Consider the following 19,848-nt stretch of genomic DNA (forward strand, 5'->3'; position numbering starts at 1 on the left):
AAGAAGCTTCCGAGATAAAATTCCCTTGATTTATTGTTAAGGAGTTGCCTCTGAATTTTGCTTCAACTTTCATAAATTATTCATAATTAATTAATTATCTTAGTTACAGCTCCCATTGAATTACAGATAGCTTAAGCACAGTTCAGACAGAAAATATTATAACATTGCTTTAAAATAAATTAGGCATTTGGGTATTTCATGCAAATATATGCCATTTGTAGGGAAATATCAAAATCAAAATGCACCATTATTGGCAAATACGAAAGGCTTTAGGAGCTAATGCAAAACAATCACGCCTCTCTAAAGATGGAGATGTGTCAAATAACATAAAATATACCTCAGGATCACCAACGACGGAATCAAATCCAGCTGAAACCAGAATTAATTCTGGATTAAACTGCAATAATAATGAGTGAAATAATTTATTAACAACAAATAAACACAAATAAGTTCCATAAACTTAACACATGGGTCTTTATTCAACGTAATATGAATTACCTCATAAGCCACAGGAAGTAAAATGGAGAGGAAAGCTGCCAAATAGTCAGCATTTCCCATTCCCACCTGTTGTAAATGAAAAATAAAATAAGATTTAAATTGAGAAAGTAATACAAAGGGTAGGGCAGCATCACACTTGGGAATAACTGGATAATTGTCTTCCTAATGTGGGTGACAGTTTAACAAATTTTCTGTCCTACCACTAAATTTCTTTGAGGCAATTAAATAGAAGCCATGTGGAGCTAGCTAGACCAGACTCACATTTAGTTAGCAGCTTCCTTTCCTTGCAAGACATTATTGAGAACCAGGTCCAACATGATTCAGTAAGTAGACACAAAAAGCTGGAGTAGCTCAGCAGGACTGGCAACATCTCTGGAGAGAAGGAATGTGTGATATTTTGGGTTGAGACCCTTCTATGTCACATTTCTATTTTGTGTCTATCTTAGGTTTAAACCAGCATCTGCAGTTCCTTCCTACATATGATTCAGTAAGTACAGAAGTGGCCCCAAAGAGAATCTTACTGTCAGAATATTGGTTACAGGATCTTAGATGAACCGAATTATATGAGAAACCCTCCTCAACATCATTAATAAATTCAAATCTGAATGTGGCAAAAGCACAGGCAAGGGTTTGGACAGAAGTAGGATAAGCTCAGGCTGATGTTAGAGAAAGGAGATGGCAATCTTTCTGATGAAATGTTAAATAGGACAGCAAAACTGAGAGGAGTCTCTGCAATCTGATATCGTGCTCCAGAGAGAATATGGAAGCCACGATAGAGGCAAAATATAATGGTATTAGATTTTAGAACTCTTAACTGAGGTTTATGTGCAAGGCTAAATATATACAAGAGATTAAAGAAAGATGATGGGACCTCAGGCCAAACTTTTATCAGCGTACTTATGGAACCTAGTATTATGTCTTCTCGTGATGTTGACAAGGAATAGTATGTAGCTAAGAAATAAGAAGGTGCCAAGTTCAGTTACTTGGGCAACTACTGAGCTGACATTGTGACAGGAACAAGAGCTGAGGCTTTGCTTAGATGGGAAGTCATTTGAAAGCTTACAGGAAAAGAAAGTAAACTTTTGTTGAAATGTTGTCACAGCACAAATGTGACATACTGAATAACCTCTTCAGCACTATTAATGTCTGAAACATTAATGACCACAATGTCATTTAAGATAATAAGTTAAAAAAAATCAAATCAAAATCACCTTATTCCATGGAAGGTTTATGGTGAATCCTGCACCATTGCCTTTTCCAATAGCATCGTAGTCAGAGTTCTTTAAATTAGGCCAAAACTGCTGGTGTTCATAGCGATGCCATGAGAAGTACAGAATACTATAAAAAAAACATTAAAATACGTAAGTCTTTACATGCAAATATAAAATCTATGACATACTGCGATGTCAAATGAATTGCAGAGTGAAAATTCACACCTCAGATAGATCAAATATCATAACAGCAGCCAAGTACTGAAATGTTCAGTTTATTTTTAACCAATTGAGCAATCCTTATAGACACTTGGGTCTCTTCATTAATAACAAAACCACTGCTGTTAGATGGATTTCTCACCAGTAATGATCATAAGCATTAATAATTCTTCAAGATTTGTGAAAAGATGAATGGAAAGGTACCGACCTTGAGTCCTTCTCAAATATGTACTGAGTTCCTTGGCCGTGATGCACATCCCAATCAACAATCAGAATCCTGGAAGAGTAAAAACAGTACAAACTATTTTATCTTATCTATCTTATCTTATCTATCTATCTATTAAAAAGCTCGATTGTTTGTTTGTTTGTTCCTGAAGTACAGCCAAAACAGTACATGATAGCGTGACAATTTTAGGCCCACCTTACTCACCGTGGTCGCTTTGGTGCAAATGGAAGAAGTTTCATTGAAATTGGTGTTATATTTTTAATGTTATTCACATTTTAAAGTTTAAATCTATCTCCTAGGGAGGGAGGGAGGGAGGGGGTGGGAGGATAAGGGGGGTTGAGGGGGATGGATTGGGGGGAATGGGGAGGGGAAGGGGAATGGGGGGAGGAGGGGAGTGGGGGAGGAGAGGGTGCTGCACCAATGCAGGAGAGGTTTGGGCCCAACAGATCCACTTGGTCTAGTATATTATTAAAACTCTCACCTTGTATGTTCTCGAAATACAGCTAAAACAGTACACGATAGAGCAACAATTTTAGGTCCACCTTACTCAGCATTCGCCTACGGTGTGCAGTATCAAGTCTCGTTCAAATTGTTGCACTCTTGTGTACAGTTTTAGCTATATTTCGGATACAACCCCCATAAAATAAACATTGGCATTTTAATCTAATACTTCCGTCTTCATCTTGCGTCACAACGGGAACGCAACGTGTATCCGCACGTGCGCAGTTGGGGGAGGGTTGTCGGGCTCAGCGGCGGCGCATCCGCACAGCAGCGCCGGGAGGACTGGCGCCCGTCCAGGCGTACCCCGCGTATGAGCTTCTTCCTGTGGTGCAGCACGGCGGCAGAGAAAAGGTCAAAGAAGATGGCTGCCGGCAGGACGAACATGGGGCAGCGCCTTGCGCCCGCTCTCCTGCTACTGGCCGGCGTGATGGCCGCCCAGGGCCGGGGTGAGTGGCTCCCTCTCCCCCCTCACCCGCCCCCGGCCCTGGGGGAGTTTCAAAGCCACAGGCAGCCGCACCTGTGCAGTTGGGGGAGAGTTGCGGGCCCGGTATCCGCGCGTGTGCAGTTGGGGGTGGGTTGCCAGGCCCAGCGGCTGCTCCCCTGCTATGGGGCCGGGGTAAATGGCTCACTCTCCCCTTTCCTCTCCCCCCTCGCCTGCCCCGCAACCCAATGTGTCCACGTGTCATCTCGTCTAGTTATCAATAAAAGTCTGGCTTTCTACCACAGTCAAGTTCGCAACTTCACCTTTTTGTTCCATGTCTTTGTTTTGCATACTTGGCTGCAATTGCTACATTATTAAAGATGCAATATCCACAAGCATCATTCTTCTGGCTGTGGTGTCCTGGAGGTCTGGGGAGGGGGGAAAAAAGTATACATTTTGTAAGTGTGCTGTGTGAAATTAATCACCTGCATAAATGTAAAATTATATTGTACCTGACCAGTGCCATCCCATTTCTTACTCTGCCCGACATGACTGCGTCAACAAGTTGAAGAGTTGCTCCCACAGATAACGTGGCACAGTGATATGAATTCTAAAACAAAAAAAGGCTTTCTTAAAAGACAGATCTAATTTGAAATGATGAAAAGTTTTGTGAGCAATTAATTCCTGAAGCAATCTGGCTTTCAATTAATTCAGCTATTATCTTTTAACAACCTATCTTATTAATAGAGCCCCAAATATTTCATGCCTCAGTCCACAATATTTTATATTTCATTTGCCTATTTAAAATGTTTTGACTACAGGTCTGAGATTTTACATTGCCTTTCAGTTGAGATTAGAATATTAACTGGGTAGAGAAAATCTACCCTCTCTGAATAATAAACTGTGTTGCATCTGATAAATGGCAACAGTGATGAAGTGCACTTGCACAATGCTCTCTGTAAGCCTCAGTCAAAATCAAAATTCAACCTTTTTTACAATAAATTATTACACTTACATTTCTACCTATGCAAATACAGTCTTGTTCAATTAATTGTTCAATTAAATCTTTATTGCAATACTTTTCAATTCATGGAGCCTGTGATTATATATTTATGCATTTTAATTCATGGAACGCAATGCTTTTCAATTCATGGAATCTGAAATTATATATTTAGAACTACAATTTTCAAAATTTTAGTACTTTGGTCTTTAACCTTCACAGTTCCAGCCAAAATCATAATCAATATGCAGAGTCAAATTGTGTGACCAATGCCGTGGGTCTTGAATCCAAAAAGATGGTGCTTTCAATCTTATAAAAGTAACAAAACTAAAGCAAATTGAAACATTACTTTGCTGGAAATCAAATCAGATGTTTTGTTGCAAGTCCAATTTTACTTACAGGGTGAAAATATACATCGCTATATTTGTATGAGAAACTCTTCAATTCTTCAACATTCATAGATGCAGTTGATTTCACAGCTTCCAAATATTCCAAGCTACAAAAATGAAATACTAATGTGATCTCATCCAAACATCAGTTAAGCAAATTAAAACTGTTGGATATGCTCTGCTAAAATGCTTTCGCTTACTTGCAATCAAATGAGAACAAGAGTACGAGTTTAAATTGTCAAGGCGGACAAGTCCAAGGAACAAGAGACTGGCAGAATTGTGGTAAGATACATGCTCTGGCTCGATACACCTGGTTACTCCATAACGTTTCATTTATTAAGGATGTAAACTAGTATATTTGAATCCAAATAACGCAATGGCATTAAAGAAGAAATTTGATGTCAATATAATTTTAACAAAGTATTTGCTGAACCACAAACTCACTACCAGAACTTATATACAAGATGGTGACAGAGTATGATGACTCTTTGGGTGCACACAAAGATCTACTATTATCTACTATTATCACTCCACTCTTTTACTTGTACTTGTGTATGGGTAGATTGTATTTCTATGTGTAATATTACCTGATTTGATTGGATAGCATGCAAACAAAATCTTTTCACTGTATCTCAGTACATGTGACAATAATAAACCAATACTAATAGTGTACTGTTTGCATAAAGCATTAAGATCAAAAATCCAAAACCTGAATCTGATTTAAATAAAATTAGAGATGCCAAATTGATGAGGAAATTATGTAAATAGCTTGAAAAAAATGATCTCAAAACCATTAATATGACACTGATGAACCAATGCTTTAATATTCAAAGCCAAACATAACTACTGCATGAAATTACAACTCAGGTGACCCCTGTGTTATGGCTGTTCGGCTAACAGAAATAGATTTCACAAATCACTACCTAAAAATCTGAGATATGGAATAAAATTTGTCCTCATGGAATTTATGAGAGAAAAAGTAAAGAAGTACATACAATTTTTTTAACCAGTCGTGTTTCTTGAGGCATACACGGTTGATGAGGCTTTGTGTTATGGAAAATCACATTGTAGAATGTTTTCTTGGAACGCAACCCCTCCACCCTAAGTAATTCAGGAGTCGCATTTGTTGAGAATAAACTTACAAAAGACTTTCAAGGCATGTGGAAATATTGTTGAAATTTTAGTAATTGTGAATAAAACTATGAAAATAACCCTGTGCTCTTACATAATGGACATAAATTGGTGTCACAAAGGCACAGTATCTGGTCTCCAACATGACTTGAGCAATATGCATGGCGAAACATTATACAGCAAGCTCCTGAGAACCTCATTACCGTGTGAGAGAGATGTAATTAAGAGAATAAGTGTTCATCTAAAACAAGACTGAATAACGTTTGTTCAAATAGAAGCGAGAGCAGTGAGGAAAGGGAATAGAAACAAAGAAAATAGGTGCAGGAGTAGGCCATTCGGCCCTTCGAGCCTGCACCGCCATTCAATATGATCATGGCTGATCATCCAGCTCAGTAACCTGTACCTGCCTTCTCTCCATACCCCCTGATCCCTTTAGCCACAAGGGCCACATCTAACTCCCTCTTAAATATAGCCAATGAACTGGCCTCAACTACCTTCTGTGGCAGAGAATTCCACAGACTCACCACTCTCTGTGTGAAGAAATGTTTTCTCATCTCGGTCCTAAAAGACTTCCCCCTTATCCTTAAGCTGTGACCCCTGGTTCTGGACTTCCCCAACATCGGGAACAATCTTCCCGCATCCAACCCTTTAAGAATTTTATATGTTTCAATAAGATCCCCCCTCAGTCTTCTTGGACTGCTGCCCAAATTTTCACGCAAAGTAAAAGAAGGGGAATGTACATAACAGTTTAGATGTATGTCTAACCTGTGAACCAATGCAATTTCCTCTTCAATGGCTTCTCGAACTGGTAATTCGATACATCTTTCCACAAGACCATACTGTTTTAGTTTGTCAAATGAAGCAGAGAGTCGTTCTGGTATTTCAATCCTGCAAGCTGGGCTAAAATTTAAGCAAAAGAGAATGTTACCACAATTACTGAAATGGATCATAATGCATTCTTAATTTACCAGTAGCGCAATCTTTGTTTAGGCAGCTTTGACCCACTTTTCTAAAAAAGAGAGAAACAGAGAAATACTACTGGAACTGAGATTAGTAACATAACAGTTGTTGGAAAACCGGAAATAATAAATAATATTCAGCAGATCAAGCCGCAGCTATGGGGAGGAAAAAGAGAACAACGATGATAGGACCGCGTCGGATAATAAATGTATTAAACTATAATAGTGATTTAGCTCTTAGAATGTTTTGATTTAATTAACCAAACCACCTAAATTATGAACAATTTGAACGTACAGATATCTGGAAGGTTTGTAAAGCTATAAGACATTACAAGGGAAAGGGGGAGGTTTTAAAATTTGAGGCATTGCTTAATCTGATATCTTACAAAGTCTGCAAATTATGTATATGGAAGATCAGCCTAAATAAAGTATGTTAAAATAATTAATGGTTCAGGTAACAAAAACATTAATACGTTTCAGCAGCAAATGTGTTGAGGCATAACCTATTAAACAACTTACAAATCCCACAGCAGATGATAGCTCATCATTTGTTCATCGTAGATCAATCCACTTCCTGAAGCCATGGCTAAAGAAAAACATATTGCACAAAAATGTTATATAATGATACCGACCATTGTGTGAATCAAAGTAAACCACTTGAAGCTTCGAAATATATCCTATGACAGATCTTCAACTGGAAGTCTTAAACTGTTGATAGACACTAAAAGCTGGAGTAACTCAGTGGGTCAGACAGCATCTCTGGAGAAAAAGAATAGGTCACGTTTCGGGTCGAGATCCTTCTTTATCCACTGCTAAATCTGTTGGGCTTTTCAGCATTTTCTGTTCTGTTTTTATTTTGGATTAAACCTCTTTGTCTGCATAATATGTTGTTAATGGTAAAGCTGTGGGACATGTCCGGACGGCCAGAACATACAAAAGAAAAAAAACTGAGCCAAATGGCTGGCAGGCAGAAATGTCTAGTTCCAACACAAACAGAAATAAAAAGTGAGCTACCTAAAATTGGTGAATTTGATATTGAGTCCTGCAGACTGCAACAGGCCTACAGGCATTGCAAGTGGGGTTGAATTTCATCACTCATGTCTGACAAGGGGCTCATAAGAAATTGAAATGGTTCAGTTTTCCCAGGATCCTGTCATGAACTTTCATTGACAGAAGGCAGCATTAGGGGCAGGTTTAGTAAAGGATCTTGGTCTTTGGCTCTTGAGTGCAAGGCCCATCCTCACATATGCTTCAGTGTGTGAGTTGCTGATGTCTCTGTGCAAATGTGGTCTGTATTTTGCAGCTTTATGACTGAGGTTCAGATGACAGTTCTGGAGCATGGTCATTTTCTCCCATTAGCTCAGTGGATCAGCTTCACTGTCACCAGATGTCAACTTCGCTACATCGGCGAGACCAAACGCAGGCTCGGCGATCGTTTTGCTCAACACCTTCGCTCAGTCCGCCTTAACCAACCTGATCTCCCGGTGGCTCAGGACTTCAACTTCCCCTCCCACTCCCAGTCTGACCTTTCTGGCATGGGCCTCCTGCATTGTCATAGTGACGCCCACCGCAAATTGGAGGAACAGCATCTCATATTTCCCTTGGGCAGCTTACACCCTTGATTTTTCTAACTTCAGATCGTTCCTCTGTCCCTCTTTCCCCTCCCCCTCCCAGTTCTCCCACTGTCTTCCTGTCTCCAACAACATCCTATCTTTGTCCCGCCCCCTCCCCTGACATCAGTCTGAAGGGTCTCGACCCGTAACGTCACCCATTCCTTCTCTCCAGAGATGCCGCCTGACCCGCTGAGTTACTCCAGCATTTTGTGATACCTTCACTGTCACAGGAGGTTTGTTGGAGGTGACGTGCAATATTGCAGTGAGGAAGAGTCAGAAAAGAGTTGGGGCAATGATACAGCCTTGATCAACTTTACACTGAGATTGTTTCGGTTGTGTCCTTGGGCTAGCAACTTGACTTGCATGCACTTATTTGGTAAATGTGAGATAGGTACGTATTTCTGTGAATGGCCAACTTTGAGGAGGGATTTCCACAGTGCCTTTGATTAATAGAGTCAAAGGGTTTAGTGAGTTGAAGAAAGCAATGTTCAGTGGCTGGTTCTGTTTGCTGCATTTTTCTTGACAACACAAAGGTTTATTTTAACAGCACTGTGTTATCTGGATTTGGAAATTAGCCTTTGCATCAAAATAATAGCTTGAGAGGGGTATATGAGGAACATGCTGAAGTGGAATGACATATGCAGTTGCCTTTCCAGTTGTCAAACAAGAATGACCACCATTCAATAGATTTCTTTTTGACAAACAAATGTAAAACAAATAACCTAACTAATATCTGATTGGAATGCAGACAAAAGACTGTTTTTTGATTGGTGGAACAATCTTTTTAGGAGGTAGACAGAAACGCTGTGGAATAATCATGATTTTTTGCTAAATAAATTGGGTTCATATTGTGTTTTCCAACAGCAAAGATCCAACGAATGAGTCTATTCAAAAATAGTTTGGCCACCTGAAAAGTCATGAATGAGCGGGGGGGTTTTCGCGACTATAGCTATTTTTTCACTTAGATACACTCTGACCTTGGTTATGCGATTTTCCACAATAAATTGGAGAAACATAAACCGAGATAGATTCAGAAGAACATACAACCAAAGCATTACATTGCAAACATCACAATGACAAAAGGGAATGACACCGCAGGGCATCAGCTGTCTCATTGAACCTATTGCCATAGTTTACTTATTACTGTCAAAGCAGCCACAGCCAGACATAAAACTGCTTTTTTTCCACGATTGATAGTTCTACTCAATAACCAAAATCAGTCGTCTCTTTTTTGCTCTGGTTTATTTTCACCCACATATTTAGACCGTAATGGTGTATCCTTATTGTTTTGATGTGTTTATGCTTTATTCTTAATTGTTTGTATTGTCATTTGTGAGCAGAGCACCAAGGCACATTCCTTGTATCTGCATACTTGGCCAATAAACTTATTCATTCATTACTGTCATAGTAATCACGGTGGCGCAGCGGTAGAGTTGCAGCGAATGCAGCGCCGCCGAAGACCCGGGTTCGATACTGACTACTGGTGCTGTCTGTACGGAGTTTGTACGTTTTCTTCGAGATCTTCGGTCTTAATTGGCTTGGTAAAATGTAAACATTCTACCCTAGTGGGTATAGGATCGTGTTAATGTGCGGGGATCACTGGTCGGCGCGGACCCGGTGGTCCAAAAGGACCTGTTTCCACGCTGACTGTATCTCCAAACTAAACTAAAAAAGTAGGTGGATGCTTTTAATGGGAAGTTGGCGAGAACCATCTCACTTGCCGCAGAGTGGGCAGGGGAAGCCCGCCCAATTCCAGACTTCGGAAATCGTTACCAACTCAATGAAGACGTGTGAGAAGTCACCTGCCGCCCACAGAGATGGAGTGGAAACGAGCCCCGAGACGAGACGTGCGAGGGTGAAGCGCCAACTACCTGCGAGCTCCAAAACGACCCACGCCAGCCAGGCACCGCCAGAACCGCCGCTTCCGGTGCAACCAAACCTCACACCGGCGGAACCGGGCCCTGAGTGACAGCGAGATGGACCAATCACACGGCGGAACGACCGTCCATGAACCAATGGAGCGTCAGCGCGGGACGAGCCCCCCCATAGCAACCAGGTTAGGTTGGCCTTGCAACCGCGAGGATCGAAGGTGCTGAGCAAGGTGAGCGGGGAAGGGAGGGAGACTGGGAAACCTCGGACTAGTCTGCTTCTCTGATCTTGGGTCTGGCAGCTTTTAGCAGTGTCTGGACGTTTCAATTCGATCCCAGATAACACCCGGAAGGAAACTCAAGGTGCTGGAGTGATCTGCGGGCCTGGCAGCATCTGTGGAAGGAATGGGCAGGCGGCCTTTCTCCAGACTGATGAAGTGAGGGGAGACATCTGGAGAAGAATTGGTGGGACAAAACCTAACAAAGTGACAGGTGGACAGACAACAAAATGTTAGAGTAAGGCCAAACGCAAATTGGAGGGACAGCATCTCATATTTCGCTTAATTCCCAACTGCTGGAGTAACTCAGCAGGTCAGGCAGCATATTTCGCTTAGGCAGCTTAAAACCCAGCGGTATTAATATTGATTTCTCTAACTTCAAGTAAACCTGACCTTGCATTCCCTGACTCCCACCCCCATCCTAGTCGTCCAACTAGTTTCACTGCCCTGCTTAGTTTTCACGGTTTCACTCGTTAATTTCATTCATTCTCACCTTCTCCACAGCCAACAGTGGACCATTGTGGGCTCCACCTTTCCTGATCATCGTTGCTGCCTTTGATTTGTCCTTTCATTCAATTGTTCTTTGTACCTCTTCATATCTCTACTTTCCTTCTCACCTGACTCTCAGTCTGAGGAAGGGTCTCGACCTGAAATGTTACCTGTTCCCTTTCTCCAGAGATCCTTTTCCAGAGTGGATAAGGGGTCACATGGAAGTGGCTATAAATGTTAATTGGAAGCGGACATGGGAGTTGTGGTTTGGCTGGTAATGAATGTTGTGATACTTCTGGCAGAGCTTCACGTGATTTTCATTGTGAATTGGGTTTATTAGGAAATTGTTTATTTTCTATGTATGGGAAGGAATCGTATCAGTAAGTTAGTTGTTAATGCTGAAAACTGACAGGCGTGTACGTTGACCTCAAGTGCAGTTCATGTTGCTGTCCTGGAAAATAGCACTAATAATGCTGGAATCTCCCATTTGTGTTGTTGGAGCCTGAACAAAGGGAAGGGTTATTCCTGCTCGGTGCATTTGACACCTATGCAAGCATGTGATATGCATGATTAATTATAGCTTTCCTTTGATTTCCTCCTGCAGTGACATTTTCCTCCTTTCCTTGGTCCCAACCAGTGTCTTCCCTTTTCCATGTCTGAAGGGGATGAAAATAAGTTACAGTTGCTGGGCTAGAAGCCTGAATTAATGATCCACAGATATAAGTTTGAACTTCACCATGACAGCTGAGGAATTTAAATTCAAGGGATTAAATAACTCTGGAATAAAAAAAGCTAATAGCAATCGCCATGAAAACTGCAATATTGCAATGTAATATATATTCCCCTTCTCCTCCCAAGATCCAGTGATATTGTGCAGTTTGAGATGGCCGTGATGGGATCACTATCAATTTTTTATTTATTAATTAACTTAGTACTGGCATTTGTACAAAGAATCTCTTGTAACGTATACATGAGAAATATATTTTTAAATAGTAATTGATGATGAGGAAACCATACACTTTATTGGTTCTAACAATATATGTGCACAGTTCTAGAAAATTAGCAACCATAAAATTCATGGCTGATACCAAACTACTTTGCAGCCAAAACTAGCATTAAATTGACTTGATTTTGGTCTGAGCTTGTTTTGATACTTGGACAGGAGACTGCCTGCAAATATATAAAAATGAAGTTTACACAAAAATAACTTTGGACAAAGTGTTCTGAAATAAAATCTTAAAAGTGTGAATGCAGTGGAGTTTTAATGTTAAAATTTTGTAAAGTATTCTTTAAAAATATGTCGCTTTTCTCATCTTTTTACAGTCTGCAAGGAAAATCTCCAGTGCTTACTATGCAGTATCAAAGCATTCAATGTATTCATTTTTAACATAAAGTTGACCCATATAAAACACCAATGGCAAGCATTACGCAATTGTTTGGAGACCTTTGTGAAGCCCACATGATAGGCTTATCATGGAAATGTTACTTGGGGAAAAGGCGGCTGAACCGATCACAATTCAAGGAAAAATTAAAAAGAGTAGCTTACAATACACTATTTATGAATCTCTTTCGCGATGAAGCAACATTAAAGTCTCAGTCTGATGTCAGTAAGTTGCCTGTGAAAAACAAAATCTTGATGTTGTCCTTCAATTTGAGGGTGGCTGGGATGGGTATGGAAGCTGATAACTTGGAGGATCTTACAGAAAAAATAGAAAAATCTACATGCATGCCGCAGACTGATCTGAACTCTGTTCTGGAACTTCTAATTGAGCTTGCAGGGACTGGAACTTATCAACCTCTACCAAAGAAAAAAGATTATTTCTTGAACAATAAATATGTTGGAAGAAATGTAAAATTTCAGGGCTACGACCACTATGATGCAAGTCTATTTGAATCGGGGCTGCTGTCCTTCATTTCCACTGAAGATTTGCAATTTCATGACGATGTACAACGTACCCTTCAGATTATGGATGCAAAACCTGGAACTGGATTACCTGGTATTGGACTATTCTCCCATAATTACTTAGCTGGTGATAAATATGAGAAAGAAACGCGAGTATCGCTCTTTGGTGCTTTAGTACATAGCCGTACTTGTGAGATGGAAATTAAGTTGGATTTGCCTGCAGTGCCAGACAACGTGGATATGACTGGACTTAAAATTAGGGTAAGTAAAAGACAACACGTAACTACAAGTCGGGGTGAACTTTTCTGTGGACAGAATTTTTGCCTCATCAGGCACTTATTTTGCTGAAAACAGTTTACTCAATTTTTCTGTCAAGAGGCTAAGTCATAGCTATCAGAGGAAAGCAAGATAAAATCAGTACAAACAATCCAAACTTGAACAAAGGTGTGGAACTCTTACCACATCAAGTTTAAAGGCAGTAACCACCACTGTGGGGAGAAATTGAGTAGGTTGGGTTTATTTTCCCAAGAGCAAAGGAAGCTGAGGGGTGACTTGTTAGAGATAGATGAAATTGTAGGAGCACATATAGAGGGCATTTAGTCAAAATCTTGGTCAAAAGTATGCATTTACTCCAGCGACAAAATATATAAATTGTACTGTTAATTTGAACCATTTCACAAAAATTATGATTTTATCTTTGATTATTACTAATTTAGATTAGAAATTTCAGTGGAAGCACTTTGTGCCTCTTTCAGGCTTTACACCTTAATCTTGATCATTTAACTCATGTTTGATTGATGGACATGCTGTATTAAACGTCATATTAGGAGCTAGTGACTAACTGAATTGAAGTACTCTCAAACAATACAAATTACCCTCTATGTTTTCAGTAGCATGCACCAAGAGAGAAACAGTTAATGTTTGGTCAATGATAACTTATCAGAACACATCGCTGAAGGAAGACCATTGATCTAGAATTTTAAATGCCTTCTCGCCACAGATGCTGTGAACATTTACAGCATTTTCGTTTTTTCAATCACAAAATCATTAGAGACTGAAATAAACATAGAAACTGTTGGAAACACTCTGCCGGTTATAGAAAGAGAAACAGTGTTGTTTTCAATTGCTTTTCATTAGATGATTTCCAGTTTTATTTACGATTCCAGCTTCTGCACTTCTTCGGTTTTCTTTTTAGAATGGTCCCCCTATGAATGTAACTGAAAACGAATTTTCAATTTAAGTTGTTGCACCAAGGACGAGTATCCTATTTATATTATATTAAATAGATTTCCACTGAAGAAAATGTATAAATTTAACACAAATAATGTAGCAAAAATATTTCTTGTAATATGAGTACCTGAAATACATTATGTCCAGAGTATAATAAAATCTTAAAATAATGTAATTACCTTTGATCTCTGGATTCCTAGGAAACACTTCCAGTGCTTTGTTTTTCAACTTGCATTTAATGCTTACTCAGCTCTGTCATCCTTGAGCAATATTTTCTTATTTATTGTGATTATGTTTTGCTGCTGGAAGTACATTAGCTCTCATTTATCTTATAAGTTTGCAACACAACTTTGGCTTGGCCTGTAGAATATTTTTATTGAATTGGAAAGTTTAAAAATTTAAGTTCATTTCAGAGACCAAAAGGCAAATGCACGACCAAATGCTGCATATTTCGAGGTTACATATTTTCAATAAAGTGTTCAAGTAAAAAATGTTTGGTTTCTCCAGTGGTTATAAAGGATTTCGTAGCACACTTTTGGAAGAAAAATAAGTGAATTACTTCTAATGTTCTGACCAATCTTTGTTCCACAATCTTCATTCTGTTATGGAAACTTGTAGGAATTGAATTGGTGACAGTGGTTTCCACATTTGTAGCAATGACTACATCAGAAACATTTCATTTGCTGAAAAATCCCATTGAATGGCCTGAGAATATGAAAGGTCCTACATCTCTTTTAATATTCACTTGTCATTTGGCTAACAGTTACCATGTGTTGTGTCTTTATTCAATTCTGGAAAGGGGGGTGGCGAGGGAGGGTGGGAGAGAAAATAGCACATGTAATTGAAATTTTAGAAGCAGTTGATTTCCATATAACCATTATGGGTTTTATAACTGTTATTCACGTGGAGCTAACTTTTTAATTTATACTATCACTTTAACAACAACTTTATATGGTTTAATTTGTTTTCCCATGATTAATACAATAAATCTATACAGGTTCCTCAAAGTATTGACCAGTCAGAAGATGAAGGATTTCAGTCTGCATCTAATCTTACTCCAGATTCACAGTCAGAACCCAGCTCATCTCCTGATATTGATCTCTGGAATGCAGTGCTTTCTTATGAACCTAGCAAGTATCGATGTTGGGAATTAATTGGCTGGTAAGTGAAAAATAAATGGATTTTATTGATGGCTGTTTGATCTTTAAAAATACTGGAATTTAATCCATGTAAACTTTTACAGCCATGAACTGGGGTAAGCGTTCATGTTTTAGAACTAAGTGGTTCTGTAATTCACTGGAACCATATAGGATGTCAAAGATGGTCTCCTGGCTACTTCACCAATGAGATTGTTAATGCTTAAGGCAAACTAATTGAATTGTTTAGATGTAACAACATGGTCCCGATTGTCTAGTAATAACTGATTACTTTAATTCTGGTTTTACCTGGAATTCTTGTGGAAACAGTGGGTATTGACCTGAGTTAGGACTTGCAGCATTTTTTAGTTTTAGAGATGCAGCACAGAAATAGGCCTCTCGCCCCACCGAGTCCGCACTAACCAGCGATCCCAGCACATTAACACTATCATATACACACACGAGGGACAATTTACATTTATACCCAGCCAATTAACCTACATACCTGTACGTCTTTGGAGTGTGGGAGAAAACCGAAGATCGCGGAGAAAACCCATGCAGTCACGAGGGGGGAAACGTACAAACTCCATACAGACAGCATCTGTAGCCGGGATTGAACCTGGTTCTCTGGTGCTGCTAGTGCTGTAAGGCAGCAACTCTACCGCTGCCCTGCCCATTGTCTCGCCAGAAACTAGTAGTCATCGTAGCATTTGGATGTCAATATGGAACATCACTCGACAGGTTCCTGCGACTTGCCCCCTCAACCCCCACCCACTCACCCCAAACTTCATACTATTGTTGCGGTTGAGAAGAATGAGGATAAGATTTTGAAACAATGCAAATTAAGTAGCATTTTCTGTTTGTATGTAATACATAAGAACTAACTGTTACTTGGCACAGTTTCCCTAAAATTGCTTTGGATAGCATTTCAATTCTGCTTCCTGAATGTTCTAATTATGTTAACAGCATTAGCTAATGACAGGGATTATTCAGTGCATTGACCTAAGCACTCAGCTCATCTTCTTAATAACTTTGCGGAAAAAATAAGCATTCTACTCAGGAGATGCATTGCATTTCAGCCTAAATTTTTATTTGGAAAGATATCAAAAACCTAGGTTTGCTTGAATTTGAGAAACAAATTATATACAATTATTGTTTCCACCCTCTTGATGCACTTCAGCTCCATCTGTTTTTTTCAAGGACAGCCAAGCTAATGTCTGGTTGGTTATTTGGGTGAGCATTTATGCTGGTCACACAGCTACAACGATGTATTTAATGATTGCAGCAAATGTTAACAGCCACCACTGTTCTTTGATTGTAGAACTGTCTTTTGTTATGAAAACATAAAGCTTTGAACAAAATGTTGAATACGTGCATTAAGATGAAAGAGAAATGGTGTCAAATAATTAGTCTTACAAAATAGCACCTATACTTTGAAGCATTAAGCAATTGGAAGTGAGCAGTTTTATTTCCAGCACTTTGAAAATACTTATTTGAGGTACCACAGTTAAGGATGGTCATGAATGATTGTTTTCTCTGTTCATTTTTACTACATGAAATCTGTAAAGTAGCACTTAATTAAGTGTCTGTCTATGCAAACCATCAAGATTATTTCTCTTTTACAAAATGCTGGAGTAACTCAGCAGGTCAGGCAGCATCTCGGGAGAGAAGGAATGGGTGACGTTTTGGGTCGAGACCCTTCTTCAGACTGAAGAAGGGTCTCGACCCGAAACGTCACCCATTCCTTCTCTCCCGAGATGCTGCCTGACCTGCTGAGTTACTCCAGCATTTTGTGAATAAATCGATTTGTACCAGCATCTGCAGTTATTTTCTTATATTTCTCTTTTACATATTGCTTTGCTCTCCCTTGTAAATTTATGCAAGACAGTTTACAATTTAAAATGGAAAATGGGATTAGGATTGGGTTGACCATGACCATGAATGTGAATTTTTTTCCAGGAAATATTGATTTATGAAAATTAGTTATTTTTTTCAATTATTTATTTGAGATGATAATTGACTTGCGAAAACTAATTTTTCTCTCTTATAGTCCTCCAGGAAAAAAAGAGAGACCATATCTCACTGAAGCAGGTCGAGAAGCTTTTGACAAATTCCACCAGTTACGTGTAGGTCAACTGCAGCTCATCAGTGGTACACTGTTGCAACCAACACCGGTTATACTCCTGAAAGAATCTGAATTAGTCAAATATGTCCTGAATGTCCTAATTGGTGTAGCATCAATGACCTTCTTGCTGAATGAGGTAGAGATTTGTGGTGGAAATTTGTTGTTGTCATAATAATCACCTTTTTAACTAAGTGGTAATTTCTAAGATTGTATTTAAATTGTGGTATTACAAAAGTATTGCAATTGGTTGAATCATTTGGCCTGCTTGCACTTCTGGACACCTGGTGTTCATCTCTGTTGCTCCTGAGGTCTCTTGATCTCACTCTTGCCACTCCTAGGTGGTCTACCTATCCAGACCTCATAAGTCAAGCCAATTACACCCTTACTTTGGAGAAATGAACTGCAGTCACAGAGTTATAAGATAAAACATTCTATAGATGTGATGTAATGGCATATTTTAAATGTTTTTTAAAGTATTAGAAATATTTATTTCATTTTAGTTGTTTTTTTCCTAGGAATGAATAAGCCAATTGATGTCCACAAATGACTGCAGTTAATATTTCATTTTCCCACAATTCTCATTAGCAACTTGGGTGCAATTTATTGAAGTTTATCCTTCAATTTGGGTAGCACATTATCTGTGGGTTGAACCTATATATGAATGATGTTGATGTTTTATTTTACTGGTACTTCTCTTTTCAGTCTCTCCAGGCATTTGTCGTCAAGCAAGGAGTGTATATTTCAGGAACATCCCCTGAGAGCATGTATAACCTCCTCTCCGAACTGGCAGAAAATGGAACATATTACACCCGTCTTAGTCACTTCTCTCTGCAGCCTATACTTGACTCCACATATAACAAAGGACTTGTTTTCCAGGTAACAATCAGTTTTTAATATATTTTATTTTGTCAAGTTTACCAAAGCATTTCAGAATCTTTGCTTAGATAAACTAGGTGGTGTAGTGGAAGTAGAACCACTGCCAGTAGATCCACTGCCTCACAGTGCCACAGACCTTGGTTCAATCCTAATCCCAGGTGCTGACTATGTGGAGATAAAAATTCCTGTAACTAAGTGGGTTTCTTTTGGAACCTCTAGTTTCCTCAAACATCCCAAAGATGTGCGGGTGATAGGTTAATTGGCCACAGTAAATTATCCCTGCTGTGCAGGTTGTGTGTTAGAATCTGAGGAAAGTAGATGAGATTGCAGGGTGAATGGAGAATGGGATTAATGTAAATTAATGTTGATGGTTGGCAAGAACCCGGTGGTCTGAGCAGCCTGTTTCCATGCTTTATTTCTCTATGGGGGAAAAAAACGATTTTTGCTTGAAATATTGATTATTCCACATAGTGCTCAATTTATCTTTTTGTGATACCATTTTCTATAAATTGATGTTCTTATCACTGAAGCTCAGATAGCTCTACAATTAAATTCACATCACTGGCCTATTGGTATGGTTTTTATTTATTGTTTTAATTAAACAACAACAAAAACAAATAGTTTGGATATATGGGATTTTGAATTCCATAAAACAATGGTTAGGAGGAAGAATCAAAGAAAAAATAATAGAATTTTAAAAATGCCTTGGATTAAAGAGCTTTTTATACATGGTATACATGAAGTAAAAATGTCATTGTTCCAGTTCATATCCGGTGCATGTGACAAAGAAACACTGACTTGATGGCTTTCCAATGTAAGATATGGTTGTAAGATTTGCAATTGAATGTAGAACACTAGTTTTTAAAAAGATAGTTGATCATGAGGTAATATATTCGACCAATCTTTCCGCAAGTTTTAAAATATTGAATTCTAACAGTAAAATATCAGTAAAGGTTACCAGTGCAAATACAATGATAAACTCTTATCCTTTTTAACCAGGCTTTTACAAGTGGCTTGAGGAAATACCTGCAATATTATAGAGCTTGTGTGTTGTCAACTCCTTCCACGTTGAGTCTTTTACCAATTGTCTTTCTGTTCAGGAAACTGGGACGGCAACTAAGGTCAATATATATATTTTTTTATATGGCGTTACATTTAGACTTGATAATTTGCCATGTTTATATAGTTTTTAGATAGGATAAAAGCAGGAATCCTCCATTTTATTCACATTTTATTACTTCAATTTAGATTAAAATATTAATTTCATGAAACCTGAAAATTTTAATATATTCAATCGTTTGTATCCCAGATCTTTCCTATCATTTCTAAAGACAAAAAAATACTAAAGGTATAAATTTGCTTTTTAAAGTGTCTAGAAGAATTCTTGTGCTAAGAACAATGTTCAATTAACAAAATATATTCTTGTTCCATTCATTCACCTTCCCCTTACATAGATTACTGACTGTGTGTAATTAGCAATATGATTCAAAAACTCAATTGGCATAAATTTGAACCTCCATGTCTCAAGGTAACCTTGAATTGAAAGTGCTCTTAACCCATTTCAAATTGAAGTGGAAGGACAATTAAGCTGTTTTCAATTATGGGATAGTGATTCAGTGTGAATAAAGGGTCCGAACCATAATGACACCTATGTTCTATGACTCACTGCGTTATTCCAGCTCTCCGTCTTTTGCAAACCAGCATCTGCAATTCCTCGGTTCTGCTTAAGATATGTTGAGATATTTCCACAAGTGGGAGAATGCTAAATGAGGGTT

At 38.8% G+C, this 19,848-nt stretch overlaps 2 protein-coding genes across 5 annotated transcripts in view; one reads left to right on the forward strand and one right to left on the reverse strand.

Annotated features, from left to right (window-relative positions):
- The window catches only part of LOC144605099 (polyamine deacetylase HDAC10-like), a 29,753-nt gene extending 19,670 nt beyond the window's left edge, over positions 1-10,083 (reverse strand). The window contains exons 1-10 of one of the 3 annotated variants that reach the window (XM_078420151.1): positions 10,040-10,083; positions 7,075-7,141; positions 6,362-6,496; positions 4,476-4,572; positions 3,589-3,686; positions 3,400-3,504; positions 2,137-2,205; positions 1,710-1,836; positions 499-564; positions 338-397 (exon numbers count right to left, since the gene is read on the reverse strand). In XM_078420151.1, coding sequence (XP_078276277.1) covers positions 338-397; positions 499-564; positions 1,710-1,836; positions 2,137-2,205; positions 3,400-3,504; positions 3,589-3,686; positions 4,476-4,572; positions 6,362-6,496; positions 7,075-7,139 — 822 coding nt within the window. In that variant the 5' untranslated portion in view covers positions 7,140-7,141; positions 10,040-10,083. Of the gene's footprint in view, positions 1-337; positions 398-498; positions 565-1,709; positions 1,837-2,136; positions 2,206-3,399; positions 3,505-3,588; positions 3,687-4,475; positions 4,573-6,361; positions 6,497-7,074; positions 7,142-9,970 lie in introns of those variants that run through there. The other 2 variants (XM_078420153.1, XM_078420154.1) reach the window with 2 other exon arrangements.
- Positions 10,084-10,217: 134 nt separating this feature from the next.
- Positions 10,218-19,848, forward strand: part of tubgcp6 (tubulin gamma complex component 6) — a 38,345-nt gene continuing 28,714 nt past the window's right edge. For both annotated transcript variants that reach the window (XM_078419770.1, XM_078419771.1), the window contains exons 1-6: positions 10,218-10,269; positions 12,127-12,967; positions 14,934-15,097; positions 17,123-17,333; positions 17,900-18,073; positions 19,073-19,194. In XM_078419770.1, coding sequence (XP_078275896.1) covers positions 12,218-12,967; positions 14,934-15,097; positions 17,123-17,333; positions 17,900-18,073; positions 19,073-19,194 — 1,421 coding nt within the window. In that variant the 5' untranslated portion in view covers positions 10,218-10,269; positions 12,127-12,217. The remainder of the gene's footprint in view (positions 10,270-12,126; positions 12,968-14,933; positions 15,098-17,122; positions 17,334-17,899; positions 18,074-19,072; positions 19,195-19,848) is intronic.

This window comes from Rhinoraja longicauda, chromosome 23 (genome assembly GCF_053455715.1).
Source record: "Rhinoraja longicauda isolate Sanriku21f chromosome 23, sRhiLon1.1, whole genome shotgun sequence".
In the NCBI taxonomy this organism is placed as follows: domain Eukaryota; kingdom Metazoa; phylum Chordata; class Chondrichthyes; order Rajiformes; family Arhynchobatidae; genus Rhinoraja; species Rhinoraja longicauda.